Source organism: Mugil cephalus, chromosome 23 (genome assembly GCF_022458985.1).
Source record: "Mugil cephalus isolate CIBA_MC_2020 chromosome 23, CIBA_Mcephalus_1.1, whole genome shotgun sequence".
Classification (NCBI taxonomy): Eukaryota; Metazoa; Chordata; class Actinopteri; order Mugiliformes; family Mugilidae; genus Mugil; species Mugil cephalus.
Genome location: NC_061792.1, coordinates 3,289,213 through 3,312,496, shown reverse-complemented (window position 1 = coordinate 3,312,496; position 23,284 = coordinate 3,289,213). Strand labels below are relative to the sequence as shown.

General features: G+C 39.6%; 1 protein-coding gene across 5 annotated transcripts in view; it reads right to left on the bottom strand.

Moving 5' to 3' along the window:
* The window catches only part of LOC125000761 (protein SON), a 70,629-nt gene that overhangs the window by 34,792 nt on the left and 12,553 nt on the right, over positions 1-23,284 (bottom strand). For 4 of the 5 annotated variants that reach the window (XR_007111383.1, XM_047576411.1, XM_047576413.1 and 1 more), the window contains exons 7-14: positions 20,003-20,279; positions 12,446-12,639; positions 10,481-10,633; positions 8,879-9,054; positions 6,548-6,682; positions 5,831-5,917; positions 4,654-4,863; positions 4,096-4,206 (exon numbers count right to left, since the gene is read on the bottom strand). Coding sequence is in view for 4 of the 5 variants with exons in the window: in XM_047576411.1 (XP_047432367.1) it covers positions 4,096-4,206; positions 4,654-4,863; positions 5,831-5,917; positions 6,548-6,682; positions 8,879-9,054; positions 10,481-10,633; positions 12,446-12,639; positions 20,003-20,279 (1,343 nt within the window). In the remaining variant the exon portion in view is untranslated. The remainder of the gene's footprint in view (positions 1-4,095; positions 4,207-4,653; positions 4,864-5,830; positions 5,918-6,547; positions 6,683-8,878; positions 9,055-10,480; positions 10,634-12,445; positions 12,640-20,002; positions 20,280-23,284) is intronic. The other variant, XM_047576412.1, reaches the window with a different exon arrangement.

Sequence of the window (23,284 nt, the reverse complement as noted above, 5' to 3'; positions counted from 1 at the left end):
GAATAATGGCACCAATAGTTGTCACCTTCTCACCAAGCCTTTTGCTGATGGTTTTGTAACCTATACCAGCCTTGTGCAGGTCTACAATCTTGTCCCTGACATCTTTTGACAGCTCTTTGATCTTGCCCATGGTGCTGTAGAAGTTGGAATGTAAGAAACTGATTCTTAGAGCAGGTGTGCTTTATATACATGACGAGTTAAGATCAGGAGTATTGGTAATTAGTTGACTGAGCACAGCTGTGTGCCACATGCGCACCAGCCAATCTGTAGGAGCCTGAATTCTAAGTGAATTGTTGGGGATCAAATACTTATTTCCCTTAATAAAATACATAACAATTTATAACTTTTAGATGTGTGTTTTTTACGCATTTTCGATTGATATTCTGTCTATACCCATAACCAGTAAACAACCATAAAAAACAGAGTCTGATCATTTCTATGGAAGTGGGCAAACTTACAAATTCAGCAGGGGATCAAATACTTATTTCCCCCACTGTATCTCTCAGATCACAACTTCCCTGTACCTTTATAACCTAAGTTTTTTATTTTAGGCATGTATCTAGATAACAGTACTTTATCATGTAAGGGAAAAAAATGGTTGACCTTTGTTTACTACAGGCCAAACGTTGTATTGCATTGTGTGGAAGTATGTTGGTTGCCCCTCTTTTAACCATTGGTTAAATAACTTGACATCGAGTTTGGCTCTCAAGAAACTGGCCCATGTTGTTAAAAAGAGGGCTTCTGAATTTTACAACATTTACAACTTTTTTCTGGAACAGTTGAGGAGTGAAGATATGGGGGAGGCGTTGGGAGAATAAATATAATGAAAAATATCTTATTTGTTGTTATTTGCGCTGTATCCTACATTAAGATTTTTTTTTTGTCCATCTTCAGTATTTAATATTTTCATTGTTATTTCCATTACTGCTATGTGTTTATGATGTTGACTTGGATATTGTTATATTAACACTCAAAAAAAACAAAACAATAAATATATATTTTAAATAAATAAATAATTAAAATCGAAAAGGACACTTCTGTCCTTGGCAGGGAATGAGGGTTAAGAAAGGGGACCAGAGGGTGTGTTCCAAATATAGGGGGACCACACTCCTCAACTTCCCCGGGAAAGTCAATGCCAGGGTGCTGGAAAAGGTCTGATCGAGAGTTGAACCTCAGATCGAGGAGGAACAATATAGGAAATGGGAGCTTGCCCAACCAGTCCACATGTGCTTTGTGGATTTGGAGAAGGCTTACGGCCGTGTCCCCGGGGGCATCCTGTGGGGGGTGCTCTGGGAGTATGGGGAGGATGGCCCCTTGCAAAGGGCCATTCAGGCCCTGCACCAAAGGAGCATGAGTTTGGCCTGAATGGGCTGTAAGTTGGACTTGTTCCCAGTGAGGGTTGGACTCTGACAGGGCTGCCCTTTGTCACCAGTTCTGTTCATAACTTTCATGGACAGAATTTCTAGGCGCAGGAGGGTGTCGAGTTCGGTGATTGGAGGATCTCATCACCTTTTTGTGGACAATTTAGTCCTCTTAGCAACGACCTCCAACTTTTACTGGGGCAGTTCGCAGCCAAGTGTGAGGTGGCCGGGATGAAGATCAGCACCTCCAAGTCTGAAGCCATGGTCCTCAGTCAGAAAAGGGTGGATTGCCCACTCCGGGTTGGGGAGGAGGTCCTGCCTCAGGTGAAGGAGTTCAAGCATCTCATGATCTTGTGAGGGTAGAATGGAGCAGGTGATTGACAGATGGATTAGAGCGGTGTCTGCAGTGAAGCGGGAGCTTAACCGGTCTGTTGTGTTGAAGAGAAAGATAAGCCAAAAGGCGAAGCTCTCAATTTACCGGTCGATCTACGTTCCAACCCTCACCTATGGTCATGAACTTTGGGTAATGACCGAAAGAACAAGATCACAGATACAAGTGGCAGTAAATGGTTTCCTCCACATGGTGGCTGGCTCAACCTTAGAGATAGGATAAGGAGCTCGGCCACACGGGAGGAGCTCAGAGTACAACCAGTGCTCCTCCACGTCAAGAGGAGTCATTTGAGATGGTTCCGGTATTTGCTAAGGATGCCTCCCGTTAGAGGTGTTCCAGGCATGTCCCACCAGAGGGAGGCCCTGGATGTGGCCCAGGACATGATGGAGGGATAATATCTCCCATCATGCCCGGGAGTGCCTGGGTGTTCCTCCGGAGGAGCTGGTAGAAGTCACTGGGGAGAGGGCTGTCTGGACCTCCCTGCTGAAGCTGCACCCAACAATCACTCACACTCAAATAGGCTTATTATGACAAAAAATTGTGAAAGAAAATTCCAATTTTTACCATTTTTTTTACACAAAAAATTCAACATTTTACCAATTTTTTTACACAAAAAAAAAAAACACATCACGTAATAAAAGTACACAAAGAGAATCCAATCAAACAAATACTGTACCTTGGTATTTGTTTATTCAGGAAAATGAGCCTTACATATCTGTAAAGTGCACCTCTAGAATTACAAGTTAATTTTAAGGACAAATTAGAGTCCAGAAGTGTTTCCAATCTGCAGTGCCCTGCTAAGTTTCAAAAAAGCAGAGATTTGGCACAGTCTGATCTGAACACATTTGTGGAACTGTATGATGACATGGACAAAAGAGTTTTCTAAGGACCACAGAAAAATAGTTACTGTTACTTCTTTTCCCGCTATCAAAGATCACAAGACACAGCAAATTCTAAGCAACTCTTGCACTCTGCCTCTTGCACGCTGGCTAATGTTAATGTTCATGAATACATGACATGAATGCCATGAATGCATGACATAGTGGCAAGGACAAAGACATTGGCCATCTGCAGTTTGCGCAACATCATGTGGACAAGCTAGAAGAACTGGAAACAAGCTTTGTGGACAGATGAGACCAAAGTAGTAGTAAAGTGTTATGTTTAAATGAGAGTTGTCATGTTTGGAGACAAAAAGATACCATATTCCAACATCACAATCTCATCCGGTCTAGGAAACTGTCCTAGTTTGGACTGAAGTCTGAGATTCTACCAGCAAATGTCAGGGCATCTGCTTGTGAGCAGTATCTTAGGAAAAAAACAGTTCATGAAGCCAGACAACAGCCCCAAGAACAGAAGCCATTCTACAAAAGAATGGTTAAAGAAGAACAAAATGTACGTTTTAGAATGGCCGTGTCAAAGTCCTCATCTCAAGCTGATCTCATACTGTGGAAACACTTGAAGCAAGCCGTTCCTGTAAGGAAACCCAACGACATCTCAGAACTGAAGTGATGGGCTAAAATTCCTACTAGCTGCTGTAAACAACTTATCAGAAGTTCCTGGAGACATTTAGTTGTTGTTATTGCTGTACAAGGGGTCACACCAGATACTGAAAACAAAGGTTCACTTACTTTTGCACCTAAAAGATATGTAAAAATTATAAATTTTCTTGAATAAGGAAACCCAATACGTGTATCTACTATTAATAAGCAAAGGAAACATTATAAATTTTCTTGAATAAGGAAACCCAATGCGTGAAGATAAGATGAGATAAGATGAGATAAGATGAGATGAGATGAGATGAGATGAGATGAGATGAGATGAGATGAGATGAGATGAGATGAGATGAGATGAGATGAGATGAGATGAGATGAGATGAGATGAGATGAGATGAGATGAGATGAGATGAGATGAGATGAGATGAGATAAGATAAGATAAGATAAGATAAGATAAGATAAGATAAGCTTTTATTCATCACACTGTGGGGAAATTCTCATTGTTAACAGCAGCAGACATTCAAACGTTCAACATCACAAACAGTGCACAGAGTGCACATATGGGTGGACTAAAATACATTTCAATGACTTCAACATGAGTATACTGTATGTAACCTTTTGGCCTCAACTGTGCATGCTTTACTTTTGTAGTTGAGTTTCCTCATACACAAATCTGAATATTTCCTCCACAATTACTGCTTTGTGAGACCAAGTCAAAACACTTGAGACCAAGTTAGTTAGCTGAGACAAGCTAACTAATATGGCAAATGTGTTAAACATTTTACATTTGCGGAATGTTATATTAACATTAGTTAATTAAGTTAATAACCTTTAAAACATGTACTGTACCTGTTCTTGTGCCCGGCTGAGCATGCAGATAGCATTGATGTCATAGGGGTTCTCTGCCAGTCGCCTCTGAGCTTTGATTCTCTCAGTTACAGCGTGAGTTATATCTACTGGCTGGAGAAAGTAAAAGAAGGACAATGCAGGACATTACAGGACATGCGATCACTACAATAGATATTACAAAAAAAAATTTTGAAATTCATTTTGAAATCAGAGAAATGAGACATGCCAAGCCAAAACAGCCTATTTTTAACATTTCATTTGAAATTTACTTGACACTTGTAAAGCTGCAAAGCAAGGATTAAGGCAAGCACTGAGGACAAAAACATCAGTGTGTTTTGTGCAGTAATCAGTCCTGGGTGTGGCTAGAGAAATTGAATTCAGGTGTGATGAACCATGGTTAGGTTATGTTTTAACGGGAGAGGCAAAAACTTCTTCATACATGGATATCAAATAGCACATGCTTCAGCATAATAGGTAGCAGGTACTGGATTTTGAGTAACCCCATGAAATACAAACATGCATAGAGAAAAACGTAGTTTAGAAAAACTAATTTCTCACCTGCACTGATGTCTCAGGAAAAACACTGTCATTATCTGTCACCACTGGCTGTTCAAGATCCTCTGTTGGCCCTGCTCCAGCTTCAACTGATGACAAGGAGGCTGTCGCTATTGAAACATTTGTCAGTACAGTTCTGGAGACAGCTGCAGACTTGTATTTTGTTTTGTCAACTGGAACCCATTCTCCATAAGCACCGAGTCCCTCTCCCTCCTGAACAGTGTAACAGATGACAATATGCAAGTGAGTCTAACTTGAAACTTGTTGGCTTCAAGCAAAGTTGTACACAAGGCGATTCTCTTTAGAAGAACTGTTAGGCTAATTACTTATATCTTATCTGACTGGTTCTCTTATATTTTAAATGCTTCCATGACAGGTAAAACCGTGGCCGAAGGTTTTGAGAATGACACAAATATGAATTTTCACAAAATCTACAGAATCGCTGTTTGTGATAGCAATTTGCATATACTATACTGTAGTCCAGGATGTTGTAAAGAGTGGTCAGATAAATGGCAATTAATTCCAAATCCCTGTTTACAGGACAATAAACTTCATCCCAAAAAGACACACATGGATTTCAGCCCTGCTGCGAAAGGATCAGGTGACATAGATGTCAGTGATTTTCTCGTAAATACAGGTGAGAATGTTGATAAGGACAAGGCTAGGAGATCACTTTGTCATGCTGATTGAGTTCAACTAACAGACTAGATGCCTCAAAAGGAGGGCGGTGCTTGAAATTATTATTCTTTCCACTCGCAAGGAAACATGTGCAGTAATCAATGCTTTGCATGAAAAGGGCTTCACGTATAGGGATATTGTTTCTATATTAGAAACATCGAGAACTTCAAGGAGAGGACCAATTGTTGTGTTGTCCCAAGCTGCACCTCTAACCACCACTCCGCAGCTCCCCAGAAGTTGATTCAGATGTGGGACTGGGGTACAACTAGTGCAGACCTTGCTAGAGAAAGGAAGCAGGGAGGTGTGAAGATGACTATTGGAGCTGGAAATTACTGTATACGTCAGTGTACCATGATGATATCTGACAAAAAGATCTAGGAGTTGATCTGAAGCGGCGAACTTGCTGAAAAACAATATTTGTGTCATTCTCAAATATTTTGGCCATGGCTGTACTTGGCTCCATAATGTTAAAGCTGTTCCAAAATAACATTTCTATTCAGACCTTCTTACGATGTTGTGATCCTGATGACACTGGAAACTCCTTGGCCATGCCCGCATCACTACGCAGTGCTGGGCGAACAGTTGTGTTCTGAAGGGACAAAACAAAACTCAAATCTAGATAGCAGCACACGTGGGTGCAGTGGCTTCTCAAAGGCCCACAAGCGGCTATACTTCTTAAGGAAGCTGATGAGGGTGGGGATGAATACCAGCATCTTCAGCTCTTTCAACAGGTGTGCAGTACGGTGGCAGAGTGGCAGGTGCTGAAGCGGGCGGCAAACTCTGCCCAGAGGATCATCAATTAAAGCCTACCACCAATAGCAGACATCTACAGTAGTAAATGTAGCAGCAGGGCAGCAGGGCTGTCTGCATCATGAAGGACTCCACCCACCCTACACGCAAACTGTGCAGTATTTGGACAAAAACCACCAGGCTGAAAAAAGAGTTTCTTCCCTGGGGCTGTGACACTGACTAACTGTTCCACACTGTTTCTAACTCGATAAATGCACCTTACCTTTGTTTGCACCAATGATGTTGTTAATATTGCTGGTGCACTCGATGCACTAAATTAAGGGTCTGCGGAATTACCTCATGGCTACATCTCCTCATTGCTACTACCTCTTAGACATCTTTTTAATCGTATCTTATTGTGTTTCGGATGACCTTTAGTGTTTTTAGGTATGGTTTTAAATTGTTGTATGTGGCGGCATGTGGATTTTACATTAATACTGAAGCTGATGACTTTTTGTTCTCGAAGAGCTGATCCTCCAAAGGGTTTTCCATTGTCCTCTTCATCTGAGACATGTGGTTCAGCCACTGGCAGCTCTGCTGTACTGTCCACAATCATCTGGCATTTCTACAAACACACACAGATATACACATTAAATTGCACACTCTGTGTGAAGGACCTCTGTTTACTGAACCTCAGTTTGAAAGCTCTGAATGGTTTCTACCGGTTATGTCTGCTGTTTAGAGTGTACTAGTGGGAAGGACAAACCAGGTGTGTGTGGGTGGTCACAACTAACAGAGAACACATTTGACACGTCGGTTTACATTAAGGCCTTCCATGACGTCCCACTCAAGCAGCATACAACAGCTGGCCACTCTGGGATCTAAACTTCAATCTGAAAATACACTGGCACGTTCATAAGACATGTCTAAATAACAACACTTTGGGTGGCTGAGAGTCAGGGATCACTGCAACCCATCACCATGAACACCAGTACAGGACAACAAAATAGATGCATTGTCCACTGTAGTCCACTGTAAGACATTGAGAGATAAGCAAATTCTCAAAACTCTTGGGTAAACCCCAAATATATGCTGTTTAATAAAATATTCGCTTCGCCACCATATCCGTAATAATGACACTCCAAAGGGTGGAGTGCAATAATTTCAGGGCATTGTTATGCGGTAACTTATCATATTATTACTGTTTACTGTTTTGTTTTTAGACACTTCAAAAACATTTAAGTACTTGTGCCTTGTACATTAAGGGTGTTATGTATTTAGAATAAATTATGCGTAAATTAAATTATGAGTAACTGTATTCCGTTAAATAGATGGTATATAGAAGGTAACAAAGAAAGTAACATTGTTGAAATCAATGGATTACACAACAGTACTTGTGATTCATGTGTTTATTCACTCTCTAGATAAATTAAGGCAGCTCCATGCATCTCTCCGAAGTCCTAGTGTGGAACATGCAACCAAAGACTCTACAACAGTCGAGCTATTTGCTTAATCAGTCAAAAATAATGGAGTCACACCACAGAGTCAGGGCAAAAATGTGTTTCTATATCCATCCGGCAGCTCATCTATAGGCTACTGAATTCACAAAATGTGAAGCTATTTGTGTTGTTCAGAAATAGAAATCGTCATTACAGAGAGCTTTGTTTGTGCTGTTGATGTTTTAGACCATGGAGAGTTACAGTTATTTTGAGAGTCAGCCAAAACCAGGAGGAAATGACTCCAAATGTAATGTGAACTAGCTAAATGTTATAGGAGCTAGCTAGCCAAGTTGAACTAAAAGTCAACTGTTTATTGTATATTAGATTTATTCAGTGATTTACTTTTGACAGTTTATTTAATCTTATATACATTTGTCCATAGTATTATATTATACATAATGCAGTTAAGATGTGGCTCTAAACTGCATTATGTATAATAGGTCTGTACCTGAAATTGCTGCTGTTTGTTACTAAATCCAACATCTGCGTTGTTACTGTAATTCAAAGATGGACTGATACAAAATGTATACTCTTAATTTTATATGCAGACATTTCACATACTGCATAAATAGTTTTTAATAGTTGGGATAACAGTAGATAGATTATAACATAGTAGATAGTCGACATTTATGGGCTTTTATCTAGATAGTAGAAACACTGAAGTAGGGTGTGACTGCAGTATGCCTACATTTCTCAGATTGAGAAATATAACGGAATTACATCCTTCGCAACACTGTCTACACCCTTGGGAAAGACTCTGAAAGACATAAAGAGCAGGAAGTTTCATCAGAGAAACTGATGTGTTATGCTATTCTTGATGAAAACAATGAGTAGCTTTTCACAAAGCTCAACAAAAAGATATGTCCAACCATTCACAGGATTCACATGGACATCTCTGGCACTGACCAGCAAACTCCTCTTCACAAGCCTGAGAGTCACTAAAAAACTAGGGCTTTTAAACCAACAGGGAACTGCTTCAGTCTGTACGTATGCAACAATGCCATTCAGAAACCACTGAAACACTGCATTAAAAAAGAAAAAAGAAAGAATTAATTCAAGCCAGTGTTTTGAGTTTTGACCATAACACCACTCCAGTCTTGTAGCATCATGTCAGCAATCATATTTGTTGTGTCTTCCTTTGGTTTTCATTCTTATGTTTCTAAAAGTTCAGTAATAAATTTCTGAAATTATGCAAAAATGCATAACTTGAACATAAACATATGCCTGGACATAGATATTCGATGCTTGTTTCTCAATGTACTACCATTACACAGAGATTTTTTTTTTCTCATATACAGAAAATGCAAGCTCTTAGTCCTTACATCAGTAAACTCCTTAATGCCAATGGTCTTGACCTGCTTTGCTACCTTCTTCTTCACTTCCTCCAAAGCAGCGAAGCTGGGTTGTGTTGGGACAAGTGGTGGCTTGTTGGTAATGGAGGGCAGTGGGAGCAATGAAGACAAAGTTCCCATGTTAGACAAGGCTGCTGTCACAGTAGCTATAAGACAGGGATAGAGATACATAAAAATCATGACAGAAGCCAATGAAAAGCACACTGGTCAATTGAAATTAGATTCAGACATCTAAAGAGCTCATCTGAGAAGAAACCTTCAAGGTAACTGAAAAAAAATATATATATTATTTTCCATAAGCGCGAAATTTAAGCTTGGGTGATTTCACATCTATGTCTTATATCGATATATAAGTCAAACTCTAGTAACAGTAATATATTCTTAATCGTAAATAGAGAGTGAACACCACTGAGCTACATATTTTGTTGTTCTCATCAACCTGCCCAGGTTTTTGGGAACCCTTACTGACCTATATTGCTCTTGAGAAAAACTAACCCTGCAACCTATCAGAATATGGCCAAGTGTACATACACAAGAAGACAGTGCAGGCATGATCCCCTAACCACTGATTTAGGTTCTGAAGAGATGGCAGCACATCCCACGTAGGTCCTATTATAAATCTAATCCTGATAGCCTCCATGCTCCACAGCTCTCTCCACTTTAACTTCCTTTTCTCTACACTCTCCCAGTTCACCCATTGTCCTTGCTTGGCTTATGACACTGCATTAATGCACATTACTGTTATCTCTTGCTTATGAATCTCTCCCACTGCCATCTTTCTTTTTTATGCTTCTGTTGCCTTGCTCCACAGAGGTTTCCCTGCACACAGCCCCAGGCCTCCACACCCTTGCTGTACATGGCTTTTGATATCCCCATGCCTAAGGGCTGCCTCTGCTCGCTGTAGTGCTGCTTTCAGATTCCACTTTCACCCTGTTTTAACCATGGGCGCTGCACACCTAACTGCTTGATCCTTCGACTGAGCAAGACTGTCATTTCCAGTCTAGCCTTAGCACATTTAATCTCCTCTGTTAGACTAGGGAGCTCCAGTATACCTTATCTATGCGCCGCTAAAGCAGCGTGGGACACCGAGCAGCTTTCTAATAGATTAATTAATCATTCTTTCTAGCTTTTCCGCCTTTAAAAGAAGGAATCTCATACACTGTCATCGGCCACATTGGCCGGGGTAATAGACTACATTCCAAACATCATAGCCTTAACTGTCCTGGGAACCCTGACTGGTCTATGCTTGAAATGAAATGCCTTGAATCATTTCTTGCCTCAACCCTGCAAACTGCGCTTTATCAGTTAGACTTGCATCATACCAACGGCCCAAAATCGTTACTGGCTTCTCAAAAATAAAGTGAGTAAAATAGTTAACAGGATAAAATGAATGTAAAAAACAGGATACATTACCTCCAATCAGAACAATGAGACAGGATGACAATTACTTGTTAATGTTGCATTTATTTGTTAAAATCACATTCCAAATTTTTATCCTCGTCCTAAATGTTTCCCATCCCACAAAAAATAAAACAAGGATCATGAAGGTAAACAAACAAGTTAAAATCATACCAGCAGTCATACTAGCCATTGCAGCATTCATGGCCATCCTTGGCAGCACCAGAGGAAGCACTGCTGACCTCAGGCTGGCTGGGATAGGCATACCAACTTTGGCACACATTGCGGCAGCATTGGCCTTGGCAATTTCCAACAACTGGTCCTTATCTGTGAAAACACACAGGATAAACATGAATATAAAAATAATGTATTACTTCATTTATTCAAGGCACACAGCGTAAAATGCAATTACTAAATAAAAACAGTAACCTGTAATAATGCATTGTATTGACTATTGTTTTTGTATAACCTCCTTCAACAACCCCATGGGGCTACAGTTTTACTATGGTTACTGTCCAAGTGTTGCCCCCCTTTCCTGATTTCTTTGCATTTTTTTTTTTTTTTTTTTGCATGTTTGTCACACCTAAATATTTCAGATCATCAAGCAAATATAAATGTGAGACAAAGATTATGCCAGTAAACACACACAAAAAATGTTTTGAAATGAAGGCTTTTAAGGGGAAAAAAAATCCAAACTTATGTGGCCCTGTGTGAAGTGTTTGCGCCCCTGTTGGTAAATAACTTACCTATGGTTTATCACACCTGAGTTCAATTTCTCTAGCCACACCTGTCCTCAAAAGCTAGACATCATGCCGAGATCCAAAGAAATTCAGGAAAAAATGAGAAAGAAAGTAAGTGGGATCTATCATTCTAGAAAAGGTTATAAAGCCATTTATAAAGCTTTGGGACTCCAGTGAACCACCATTCAAGAACTGCAGGCCTCATTTGATTCAGTTAAAATCAGTGTTCATGAGTCAGGGTTCCTACACATTTGAAATTTCAAAATTCCTTAGTCTTTTTTCCAGACTCTAATTTCCAGAAAATAAGTATAACATTTGAGTAAATAGTTAAGGAATTAATTGTTTTCATTATTCTAAATATGCGGTTATGTCAAATAATTTATAGATTATAGGTAATATAGCTCATACAAATAAGTTAAGATAAATTCAGTGCACTTAACATGTGATTAAATTAAGTCAAATACAAATATGAATTCATTCAAAATGAATCATAAATTGAACCAATAAAAGACATTTAGAATCACTCGCTACTGAGTGGCCCTTAAAATGGGTAGGAGGAGGATAAGAGCAGAGGACTGGGCATTCAACTTGTCAATCTGCCCAAAAGTTTTTGGACACGTTGCCTACTGTTGGCTGTCACACAAACATTTTGGCTGTGCTGCCAAGCCAAACTGCCAAAAAACCATGTTTTAGAAAACTGAACAATGGTGACAGTCTTTGAAACATGAATATTTTTCCATGCACTAGAAAAGAACAGGAAAAGGAACATCATGTCGACAGTAAAACATGGTGGTGGTAGTGAGATGGCCTGGGGCTGTTTTGCTGCTTCAGGATGTGGAATACTTGCTGCAACAAATAGAACCACGAATTTTGCTGTCTACCAAAAAATCCTGACCTTTGTGACCTCAATCTGAAGCAAACTTGGGTTGTGCAGCAGGACAATGATCCAAAATACACCAGCAAGTCCACCTCTGAATGGCAAAATGAAGACTTTGGAGTCCTGACCTGAATCCTGTTAAGATGCTGTGGCATACGACAATTCTGGAAAGATGAGAGGGCCAAAATTCCTCCACAGCGCTGTAAAAGACTCATTGCAAGTTACTGAAAATGCTTGATTGCAGTTGTTGCTGCAAAGGGTGGCCCAAGCAGTTATTAGGTTCAGGGGCAATCACTTTTTTACACAGGGCCATGTAGGTTTGGATTTTGTTTTCCCTTAATAAAAGAAACCTACATTTAAAAACTTGTGTTGACTTGTGTTATCTTTGACTAATATTTAAATTAGTTTGATGATCTGAAACATTTAAGCTTGCCACAATACCTTTTCACACCACTGTAAGAAAATAATGGTAGTTACAAAGTTACTTTAATGAGATATTTCAGGGATTTTATGATATCTGACCGAGTTCACTGATCCGTTGAGGACTGTTACTTGAACTGCAGTGTTTCCGGGAGGGGGATCTATTTTTGCGAAGGATGAGTACTGGGGAGTGACTTGGCTCCCGTTTCCAGCGGTCCCTCTGGCTGTATGTGACCCTCCTCCGACTCCGTGACCCTGACTGTGAGCGTGACCTCCGTGACTTCCGGCCCCCTGACCTGCACAAACAAAAGTATTTTAATGCATTTGCATTAAAGCAACAGCTATACAATGACCATGAAACAATTCCAAGTTTTCGAGTCAGTTCTTTTGGCTCAGCTCTCTTAGAAGATTCAGCTCTTATGGCTCCCAAATGGCTCTTCACTTAGTTTATTGGGGCTTTCTCAATGTAGGTTCTCTCCCCTTATCTATCACCATGTTGTTTTGTTTTGTTTTGTTTTTTACTAATTTGGCGGAGTGACGATTATCAGTACGTACACACACAGACAAATTCCTGTATGGCCATCTTTGTGAGGACACTCATTGGCATAATGCTTTCCCTAGCCCCTTACCCTAACTATCTCAACTAAATGACTAACCCTAACGATAACCTAATTGTAAACTTTACCCTAAAACTGAATTTTAACCTTTAAAACAGCATTCATAAATACACAAGATAAGATGTTACAATCCCTTGTGCCATGACCCGAGGCAAAAAGTGAGGCCAAAAAAGTGAGGACCGGCCAAAATGTCCTCACTTTGCACATATATCCTCAATCTGATGGTATAAAACTTAAACTGGCTCTCAGAAAGATAGCTGTACAAGTACAAGTGCGCGCGCACGCAAGCACACATGCACGCACGCACGCATGCACGCACGCATGCACGCACACAGAATTAGTGGAATTAGAATCATGTATATCTCCAAATCACCACATAAGTCATTTTAGGTCACTTTTTCTATAGAACCAGTCTGGACTGTGTTCTCTCACCAAGTTGTGTTAGTATATAGTAACAATAGTTGACCCAATAGTTTGGGTCAAAATACTTAATTTGCCATCTGGCAACACTGTCCTGTATGCACTATATATAAACTGTATAAAGAATGGGAAAAGGTTTGCTGACATGTTGCAACAGTCATACAACACTGATTCATTATGCAATCATAGTAAAAAAGCATGTTGTTGTATGCAGTTCATTTTAAATGTAATTAAAAACAAAAAGGTTAGCAATGTATTCAAGAGATCAGTCGATATATCGGGCTGATATTTGCCATTTGTTTTTACTGATATTATCATCATGTATCGTCAATACGCGGGTACACTGGAAAATAAATATTTATATTTTTATCGCTGCGGACGCCATGGATCTGTGCACCCCATACATTAGCAGTGGGCAATACTGGAGATTTTGGTATCGAACCAATACCAAGTAAATACAGGGCTTGTATGGCAGATACTGATACCAAAAATATCCATATCTACTGTAATACTTTACAAAACTAAGTTGTTAGTATTGTATATAGGGCTTGACATTGACACCCACCGACTGGGTAATGTTGGTGAATTTCAGTAGTTACCACAGCTACTCTGTCTAGCCACTTTGGTGGTCAGAATTTTATAAACATTTTTTAATTGTCGCTTTCTCAAATGGAATCTGAAATAACAATCGACATGCAAAGTGAGACAATGACACTACAACTCCCATGAGTACTGCATGCACACAGTGTTTGCTCATTAACAAAATTAGAACACGGCTTCCTGGAATACTCAATTCTGATTGATCAGTCGCCAATATTCAGCAGTGATTATGTCTCGATGGACTACTGCTGCTCTGGCAATGAGATAGACACTGCTGCCCCTGGCAACCCACAACACTAACCCACTTAATGACTAATGACTAGGAAAATGGAGAATTGTCCGAATATAACATTTAATTTATTTGTAGAGGAGAAAACACTGGATATATGGCTGAAGAATAACATGTCCTTGCCAAAGAAGAAGAAAAGAAAAGGAAACAGCACAGAACAGGTAAGAAAGGCAAAAATAACCGGAAAGCTAATTTTACACAAATAAAATCTCTTTGAAATCATTATAACGTGTCACATTATTGAATAATTTAGTTGTGAACTGTGTTCTAAGTGGAATTTTAATATTTTCGTTTAAAAGGAGCTTTAGGCCATGCAGATCCTTATCGGAGCTGAATACTTGATAATGACCTATAGTGTTAAACATTTCTTGATATGAGTGTGTACAGGGGTCGTTTACATTTAAAAGACCTATAAATCTTTTTTAATGATATTTTAGAGGGCTTTTGCACCTGTATTAGACAGAGACCGATGAAGAAAGACAGAAGGGAGGTGAGAGAGATGGAATGACATGTAGCAACAAAACTGCAGCTAGTCAAAATGCTGAGTGTCTAGTAACTTTGGGGAAAAAAACTAGCCACAGTGGCTGGTGGACAAAAAAGTTAATGTCCCTGATTGTATTCCTCACTCATTCTTTACATACTCAATCATTACATACTGTGTACGGATATTGTGAGATATGGAGGTATGGGGAATACTTATAACAGCAACACAAATTGTATTTTTGCAACCCAACAAAGAGCCTAAGACTAATTAACAAAGTTGAATATGCACATCCTACTAATTGTACTACGTTCGTCACGTGAGTAAACATATTGCGTCACTTCCCAATTCTGCACCGCTGCTGTGTGGGCTTGCACTGTTTTAGCTCTGTTAAAATTGCGTAAACGTTTTCTGTATAAGTGGTGAAACTTGTGTTTTGAGTTTACCCAACCACCTGTCCTCTGTAGCACCTTGTTAATCTCACGTTTCTTCTCAGTTTAATCAGCTTTGGTGTATGTAGTGGTTAACTATGGCCATTTTCTCTCCTCTGCTTCTCCTTCTCTCTCCTGCTCATCATGCCACATGTTTAGCTACTCCTCTGCCTCCTTTAGTGTTAATGGTACCTGTAACAAATGTAGTTTATTTGTAGCTTTGGAGGTGAGGCTCTCTGAATTGGAAGCACGGCTCCGTACCATCCAAAACCCAATAGCTAGCCAGCGCCCCGTAGCCGGTGCGGGCCGACCAAGCGCAGCTCCCGTTAGCATAGCCCCTGCTAGCTGTCCCCCTGCAGCTCCCGAGCAACCGGGAAGCCAAGGCAGCTGGGTGACGGTAAGAAGGAAGCATAGTCTTACCCGGCCCACAACACCACCAACCGCTTCACGTTTATAACAGATTTTCCCCAATCGGGGAATCCCCGATTACCCCCGATAACAATAGAGGAGTTATTCATAGGAACCTTATACAAATCAACACAAATTCGCTAGTACAACAGAGCAATGACAAAGTAAATGTGGTCTTTTAAATGTCAGGTCTCTCTCATCTAAATCACTTTTAGTGACCGATTTGATAACTGATTATCAGATTGATCTATTTAGTTTGACTGAAACGTGGCTGCAGGATGATGAATATGTCAGTTTAAATGAGTCCACGCCACCCAGTCATAGTAACTATCACATTCCTCGAGGCACAGGCCGAGGAGGAGGAGTGGCTTCCACTCTGATTTATGTATTAATCCTAGACCTAAGCAAAGGTTTAATTCATTTGAAAGCCTTACTCTTAGTCTTGCTCATCCAGACTGGAAAACACAAAAAACAATTCACTTTGTTGTGGTGTATCGCCCACCTGCTCCTTACTCGGACTTTTTAGCTGAATTCTCTGAGTTTCTATGTGATTTAGTGCTTAGAACAGATAAAGTCATTATAGTAGGTGACTTTAACATCCATGTTGATGTTGGCAGTGACAGTCTTAGCTCTTCATTTATGTCATTATTAGACTCAATTGGCTTTTCTCAGAATGTAAATGGTTCAACTCACTGTTTCAATCACACCTTAGATCTTGTACTAACTTATGGCATAGAAACTGAAGGTCTAACCACATATTCTCACAACTATCTATTATCCGATCTTCTTGAAAAATTTGAATTTACTATAAGTAATTACACAGAAATTGGAAAGACATTTCGTTATGGTAGACACTTATCTGATGATGCTGTAACTAGATATAAGGAATTAATACCTTCAGTATTTACCTCAGTGCCTTATGTCAGTGATGTGGATGTCAGCAACCACAATCTAACTCAATCACAAATAGATTATTTTGTTGACAGCACGACAGCATCGCTTAGTACAACTCTAAATCTAGTTGCTCCTCTGAAAAAGAAAGTGATCAATCGGAGGAGGGTAGCTCCATGGTATAATTCACAGTTCCGCAGTTCAAAGCAGGCAGTTCGAAAGCTGGAAAGAATTTGGCATTCCACTAATTCTGAAGAAGCTCACATAGCCTGGAAAGATAGTTTAAGAACTTATAAAAAAAAAAAACTCTAAGATTAGAACAGCATATTATTGTTCATTAATAGAAGAAAACAAGAACAACCCTAGATTTATTTTCAGCACTGTAATCAAGCTGACAAAGAGTCACAGCTCTGTTGAGCCATCTATTCCTTCAGCCCTCAGCAGTAATGACTTCATGAGCTTTTTTACTGAAAAATTGTTGGCATTAGAGATAAAATTCATAGCACCCTTCCAGCTGTCAAAGATGTAAGTACAGCAGCATCAGAAACCTCTGTAGGACCTAGTCAATATTTGGATTCTTTCTCTGTAACTGATCTTCAGCTCACTTCAGTTATTACAGCATCTAAAGCATCAACTTGTCTTCTAGACCTCATCCCAACTAAGTTGCTCAAGGAGGTTTTTCCATTAATTAATACCTCCATATTAAATCAGATAAACATATCTTTATGTGCCCCAGTCTTTTAAAAGTGCAGTAATTAAACCTTTACTTAAAAAACCCACTCTTGACCCAGATGTTTTAGTCAACTATAGGCCAATTTCCAACCTTCCTTTTATCTCTAAAGTTTTAGAAAGGATTGTTGCCAATCAGTTGGTTGATCATTTAAACAGGAATGATTTGTTTGAAGGGTTTCAGTCAGGTTTTAGAGCTCATCATAGTACAGAAACGGCTCTAGTTAAAGTTACCAATGATCTCCTCATGCCTTCAGACGATGGACTTGTCTCTATACTTGTCCTGCTAGATCTCAGTGCTGCATTTGACACTATAGATCACAGTATTCTGCTACAGAGACTTGAAAGCGTGATCAAGATGACAGGAACTGCATTAGACTGGTTTGAATCATATCTGTCACACAGATTCCAGTTTGTCCATGCAAACAACAATTCTTCTATATATACCAAAGTAAGCTATGGAGTTCCTCAGGGTTCTGTGCTAGGACCAATATTATTCACATTATACATGCTTCCCTTAGGCAATATTATTAGAAAGCACGGCATAAACTTACATTGCTATGCTGATGATACCCAGCTATATTTATCTATGAAACCAGATGAAACTAATCAGCTGGTTAAACTCCAAGCATGCCTTAAAGACATTAAGGGTTGGATGACCTGTAATTTTCTACTTTTAAACTCAGACAAAACAGAAGCCATTGTATTTGGCTCTAAACCAGGACTACTTTCTTTCACCTTCGTAATATCATCAAAATTAGGAAAATCCTTTCTCAGAGTGATGCGGAAAAACTTGTTCATGCATTTGTGTCTTCCAGGCAGGATTAGTGTAACTCATTACTGTCTGGCTGTCCAAATAGCTCTTTAAAAAGCCTCCAATTGATTCAAAACGCTGCAGCAAGAGCACTGACAAGAATTAGCAAGAGAGATCATATTACTCCACTTTTAGCTTCTCTTCATTGGCTCTCTTTAAAATCTAAAATTTAATTTAAAATCCTCCTTACATACAAGGCCTTGAAAGGCCTCACTCCATCATATCTGAAAGACCTCATAGAACCTTATTGTCCCAACAGATCACTATCTTAAAGTGCAGGTCTACTTGTGGTTCCTAGAGTTTCTAAAAGTAGAATGGGAGGTAGAGCCTTCAGCTATCAGGCTCCTCTCCTGTGGAACCAGCTCCCAGTTTGGGTTCGGGAGGCAGACACTGTCTCTACGTTTAAGGTCAGGCTTAAGACTTTCCTTTTTGACAAAGTTTATAGTTAGGGCTTGCTTAACCATCCTTTAGTTATGCTGCTATAGGCCTAGGCTGCAGGGGAACAATTCCTCTTTCCTGTCATCTAATATCTTATAATTTATTTTCTATTACTGACCACTGTCCCTCACCCCCCACCTAAACTACATCTGTTGCTGTGGCCTCATCAACCAGCCCAGTCTTCATCGTCTGGAGTGCTGTGTATCAGACCTGTGGAGCTCCATAAACTACATCTGACCCAGTCTTCATGGCCTCCTCCAGTTGTCCACTCCTACCTAAATAAACAATTCACCAACCTACCCATGATTCCTGTTATACTCACAAACTGTCACATAAGATCATCAGCTATGTGTTATATTACTAGACCCTACATGTTTCCTTCAGCTTGATGTATGTATCTATGACAGAAGTTTATTTATCTTGTTCCTCCTGTTCTTCTTTTCTCTCTATCCTCTCTGTTTCTACCCTTCTGGCCTTCAGCAGATGGGTCCCTCCATATGAGCTGGGTTCTGCTCAAGGTTTCTTCCTGTTAAAAGGTAGTTTTTCCTTGCCACTGTCGCCCCCAGGCTTGCTTCGGAGGTCGCAAGCTGGTTTTTGTGAAACGTCTTGAGACAATTTGTATTGTTATTGGAGCTATATAAATAAAACTGAATTGAATTTAAAAAACTGAATTAATCTTACTACTAGAGAAAGCTATTTTGATCAGGCCTCTGGGGAACTTATGTGATGTTTTGCTATGTGAACCAGTGGCGGAATACAAAGTCTTTGCTTTGTTTATTGTTTTTTTTTTTCTCTTCTTGAAAATGGATGAGGAACAAAGTAACAGGATTCAGGTAATTATATTTGTTTTGAAAGTGTAGGCAAAAGGAGCTTTGGCTTCAGTTCACACATTTTTTTCAATCAGAAATAAAGAATGGTTAAGCAAGAAAGAATGAATGAATGAATGGTAAAAGGAAAAGATAGGGATTTGAGTACGGTTAATGGACATCGTTTATGTTTCCACTCTGATTTTCTTAAACATTTCCTTGTGTTGGTGAATTTTTGTATAAGAAACTAATTATGAGAACTCTTTTAATTATATACTGGAAATGATTGGGAAAATAAAAACTAATCAACCTTCCACAGACATCATTGCTGACAATGTACAGAGCAGGACGTAGCAGAGAGTATTTTAACCAAGAGAATGATAATTCAATAAAGAAAAATGGCAACCTCAGCTTGCTTTGTGGAAATCACTGTTGCTCATAGTTTTGTAAATTTGAAATGTCTAATTTTGAACAGTGAATGACAGAAGACAAACTTAATCAACCATAACATTTTGTAAACTAACAACATCCCCTAAAGAAATATAATAGGTCTTTTCGCATCACACCCCTCTACTCACTGAGTACGTAGATTCATTTGTTGAATTTATTCACCTGACACAGCTTACAATCGACCAGACTGATTTGTATTTGGTGTCCAGAGGTTGGGAACAATGCCATAATAATGCCAATAATTGGTTAGCCTTTCCAGAATTTCAGAGAAAAAAAAAAACCTACCTTGACCGTGATCTCTTCTTCACTGAAGGGCTCTTGGATCGCAATCTCTTCTTGTAGGTCCTGCGTGGTGACTTGGATCTTTTCTCCTTTACTGATGTCTTCCCTTCTTTGTTACTCTGTGGAGACTGTTTTCTTTTCTTCTTTGCTGGTGATGTAACTGTGGCAGCAAAGGACTTGGAGGATTCTGATTCTTTATAAAGACAGAAGCTAAGCTCAGAAGTTTGTTCAGGTTCAGTAGATATGGACTGGTTCAACATGGACTGTGATGTGTTAGAACCTAAAACAAGACCAAGAAAGACATTAATATATATTATACTGTAGTAAGATATGTAAGTATATATAAATATATCTTGTGTGCTCTGCCTGTTGGACTGTGTGCTGCTACAACACTGCAAATTTCCCCACTGTGGGATAAATAAAGGATTATATTATCTTATAGTGCATATTATACAGTGTATGTTTAATATACAGTGTGTGTATGCGTACATACAGTTTTGGTCTCCCTTGTGCCTTCAAAACAGTTGTGGCTCATCAGAGAATGGACATGGGCCAGTCAGGCCTGATTGGTATATGGAATATAAATACAGTGCCACTTTTTGCACTCCTCCAAAAATACAGTGGATTTTCACACAAGTCCTGACAGTACACAAAGAGAACTCAATCAGACAGATGAAACTGTAATATTGTGCTTTTGAGTTGGCTTATCCAGGAAAATTCATAATTTGTTCATATCACTGAGATGCAAAAGTAAGTTTTCAGTATCTGTTGTGATATAGCAATATGCAGCAACAACAGCAGCTAAATGTCTCCTGTAATTGCTGATCAGTTCAAAGCAGCTTGGAGGCAAAAGCCCCCTTTGTCCTTGCCATCATCGCTTGGAAGCCTTACTCTTAGTCTTGCTCATCTAAACCGGAAAACACACAAAAAAAAAAACAATTCTTTTTGTTATGGTGTATCGCCCACCTGAGGCCCGCATCATGAAGCAGGATTAGGATTTAACGAGGTAACTTCAAGGTTAAACCTTGTTTTTTGGTATCACGAAGCTGGATTCATTCTTATCGAGGTATGTTACCATTGGTAACTTACTCTGAATGGCAAACCCGCTTCAGGTCAGGGTAACTTTCAGGATTTATCTGAATCCAATAAAAGGCTCCACCCACTGGCCAATCAGCTGGAAAAGCATCACATGCCTTTTCATTGAAGACCTGATTGAGATTGGAGCCCATTCCAGGAGATAACCACATGAGGAAGAGTATATTTTAACCATTTGTCCCCATTAAGCTGAAACACAGCTCAAAATCAGGATAATTTCGTTCAGGCTAACAACTTGATGTATTTATGATGTAATTGGTGCATCAGCCTCCAGCTTTATTGTAGCCCATGTAATATTATAGCGGTCTTGTGAGTTGGACATTAAGAAATCCAACTCACCAGATGAAATGATGTTTTTGTGCTTGTTTTTATTTTATCTGCTCCCAAGTTCTTTTTACTCCAGAGTGGTTACATCTGGGGGAATGAGACTAATTGTCATACATGCGATTCATCTATGCAGCGCAGTGACTGGGATTCATGGCTTTGTTAAATGTAAACTAATTGAGACATTAATGTGTAATTTACGCATTTATGCAATCTGCAATCCTTTGCCATGCCATTTGGTGTCCCTTCGATGCAGCCACTTATCGAAATTTCGAGTGAGATTTACTTTTCTTCTTCATATTTAAGGAGTATCGGTCTTTGGTGATACCGCTTATACAGACTCAGCAGTAATGACTTCATGAGCTTCTTTACTGATAAAATTGTTGGCATTAGAGATAAAATTCAAGGCATCCTTCCGACAGCTGTCAAAGATCAAAGTACAGTGGCATTAAACCTCTGTAAAACCACTGTAGGACCTAGTCAATACTTGGATCCCTACTTGCTAATTGATATTCCGGAGCTCACTTCAATAATAAGAACATCTAAACCAGACCTGGGCCGCATACGGCCCTTTGGGCATTCCCGTCCGGCCCGCCGTACGTCAGTCATGAGCACAGATGAACTGTGCATGCAATACGACCGTGTTGCTTTTATTTTGAGCCATGATGTGTTATTTACGTCATGGCACTGTTAGTTCGTCAACAACAAAAAAAGTAAGATTGAAACAGCTTCTTGCCATCTATTAACCCTCAAAAACCTGAACGGATCGCTGGCATCCGTCAAAGCGGCCGATTTTGAATTACCGTAAGTCACAGTGGTTTGCGCTATTCATAGTATTCATTGTGAGTGAACACTGGTTAGTTGTGCTTTTGCCTGGAAGACCTTCGTGACATCTCAAGGGTATAAATAACTTTGTTTTTACCAACAAATTCCTCCAAACAAGTCTCTCTTGCTGGGGCTCCGCGATCGTTGCTCTCTGACCTGCAGCCGACAGCAGCGGTGCGTCATCATTACCGTAATGGCAGCATTTTTTTTCTAGAAAGCGCAACTTAAATATTATCCATCGGGGATTACGGTAATTCAAATACAGCAAGCTTCTCTTAGTGGGCAGACAGACATTCAGTTCTTAAAGGGTTAAACATTTATTGAGATTTATTGAGATACAGAAAATAATTCATGTAGCTACATGATCCACCGAAGTTTTCCAAAGAGGACAAAGTTTCCAACATTCCAATGTGTTATATCCAAAACTACAGATCGATTGTGTTGCATTTTCATCTTCAACCTACACCAAAACTCTATTTACAGAATATTCTTATGTTTCTGATTACCAGTAGCAGCTTATCAACATATATAATTTACTGCTTTTTACAATGGGAGAAAATTAATATTCAGCAGAATAACGTTCAAGTTATCGTTTGGTTTGGCCCTCCAACACAGTTCAGATTTTTCATGCGGCCCCCTGTAGAAATTAATTGCCCAGCCCTGATCTAAACCATCAACTGGATCCCATCTAAATTGCTCAAGGAGGTTTTTCCACTAATTAACAACTCCATATTAAATCAGATACACTTATCTTGGGGGCGTGGGTATGGCTCTGAGCTGAGAACATATGTTACTGTGCACCTGGCAAATCCTTTGGAAATAGCTCCTTAAGACACAGACTCAATCTAAAACCATCTTTTAAACTCTCCTGAAGGATCTAATGACATTATGTCAGCAACGGAGAGTAAGAGGAATGACAAATCAGGTCTGTTTCTTTTTGAGCGAGATGAGGAGGAGGATAGCGTTAGCCGTGCTAGCTCAACAGGCAACGAAACAGCTATGCACACATGCAGAAGTTGCCTTGAATAAGACATCTCCCAT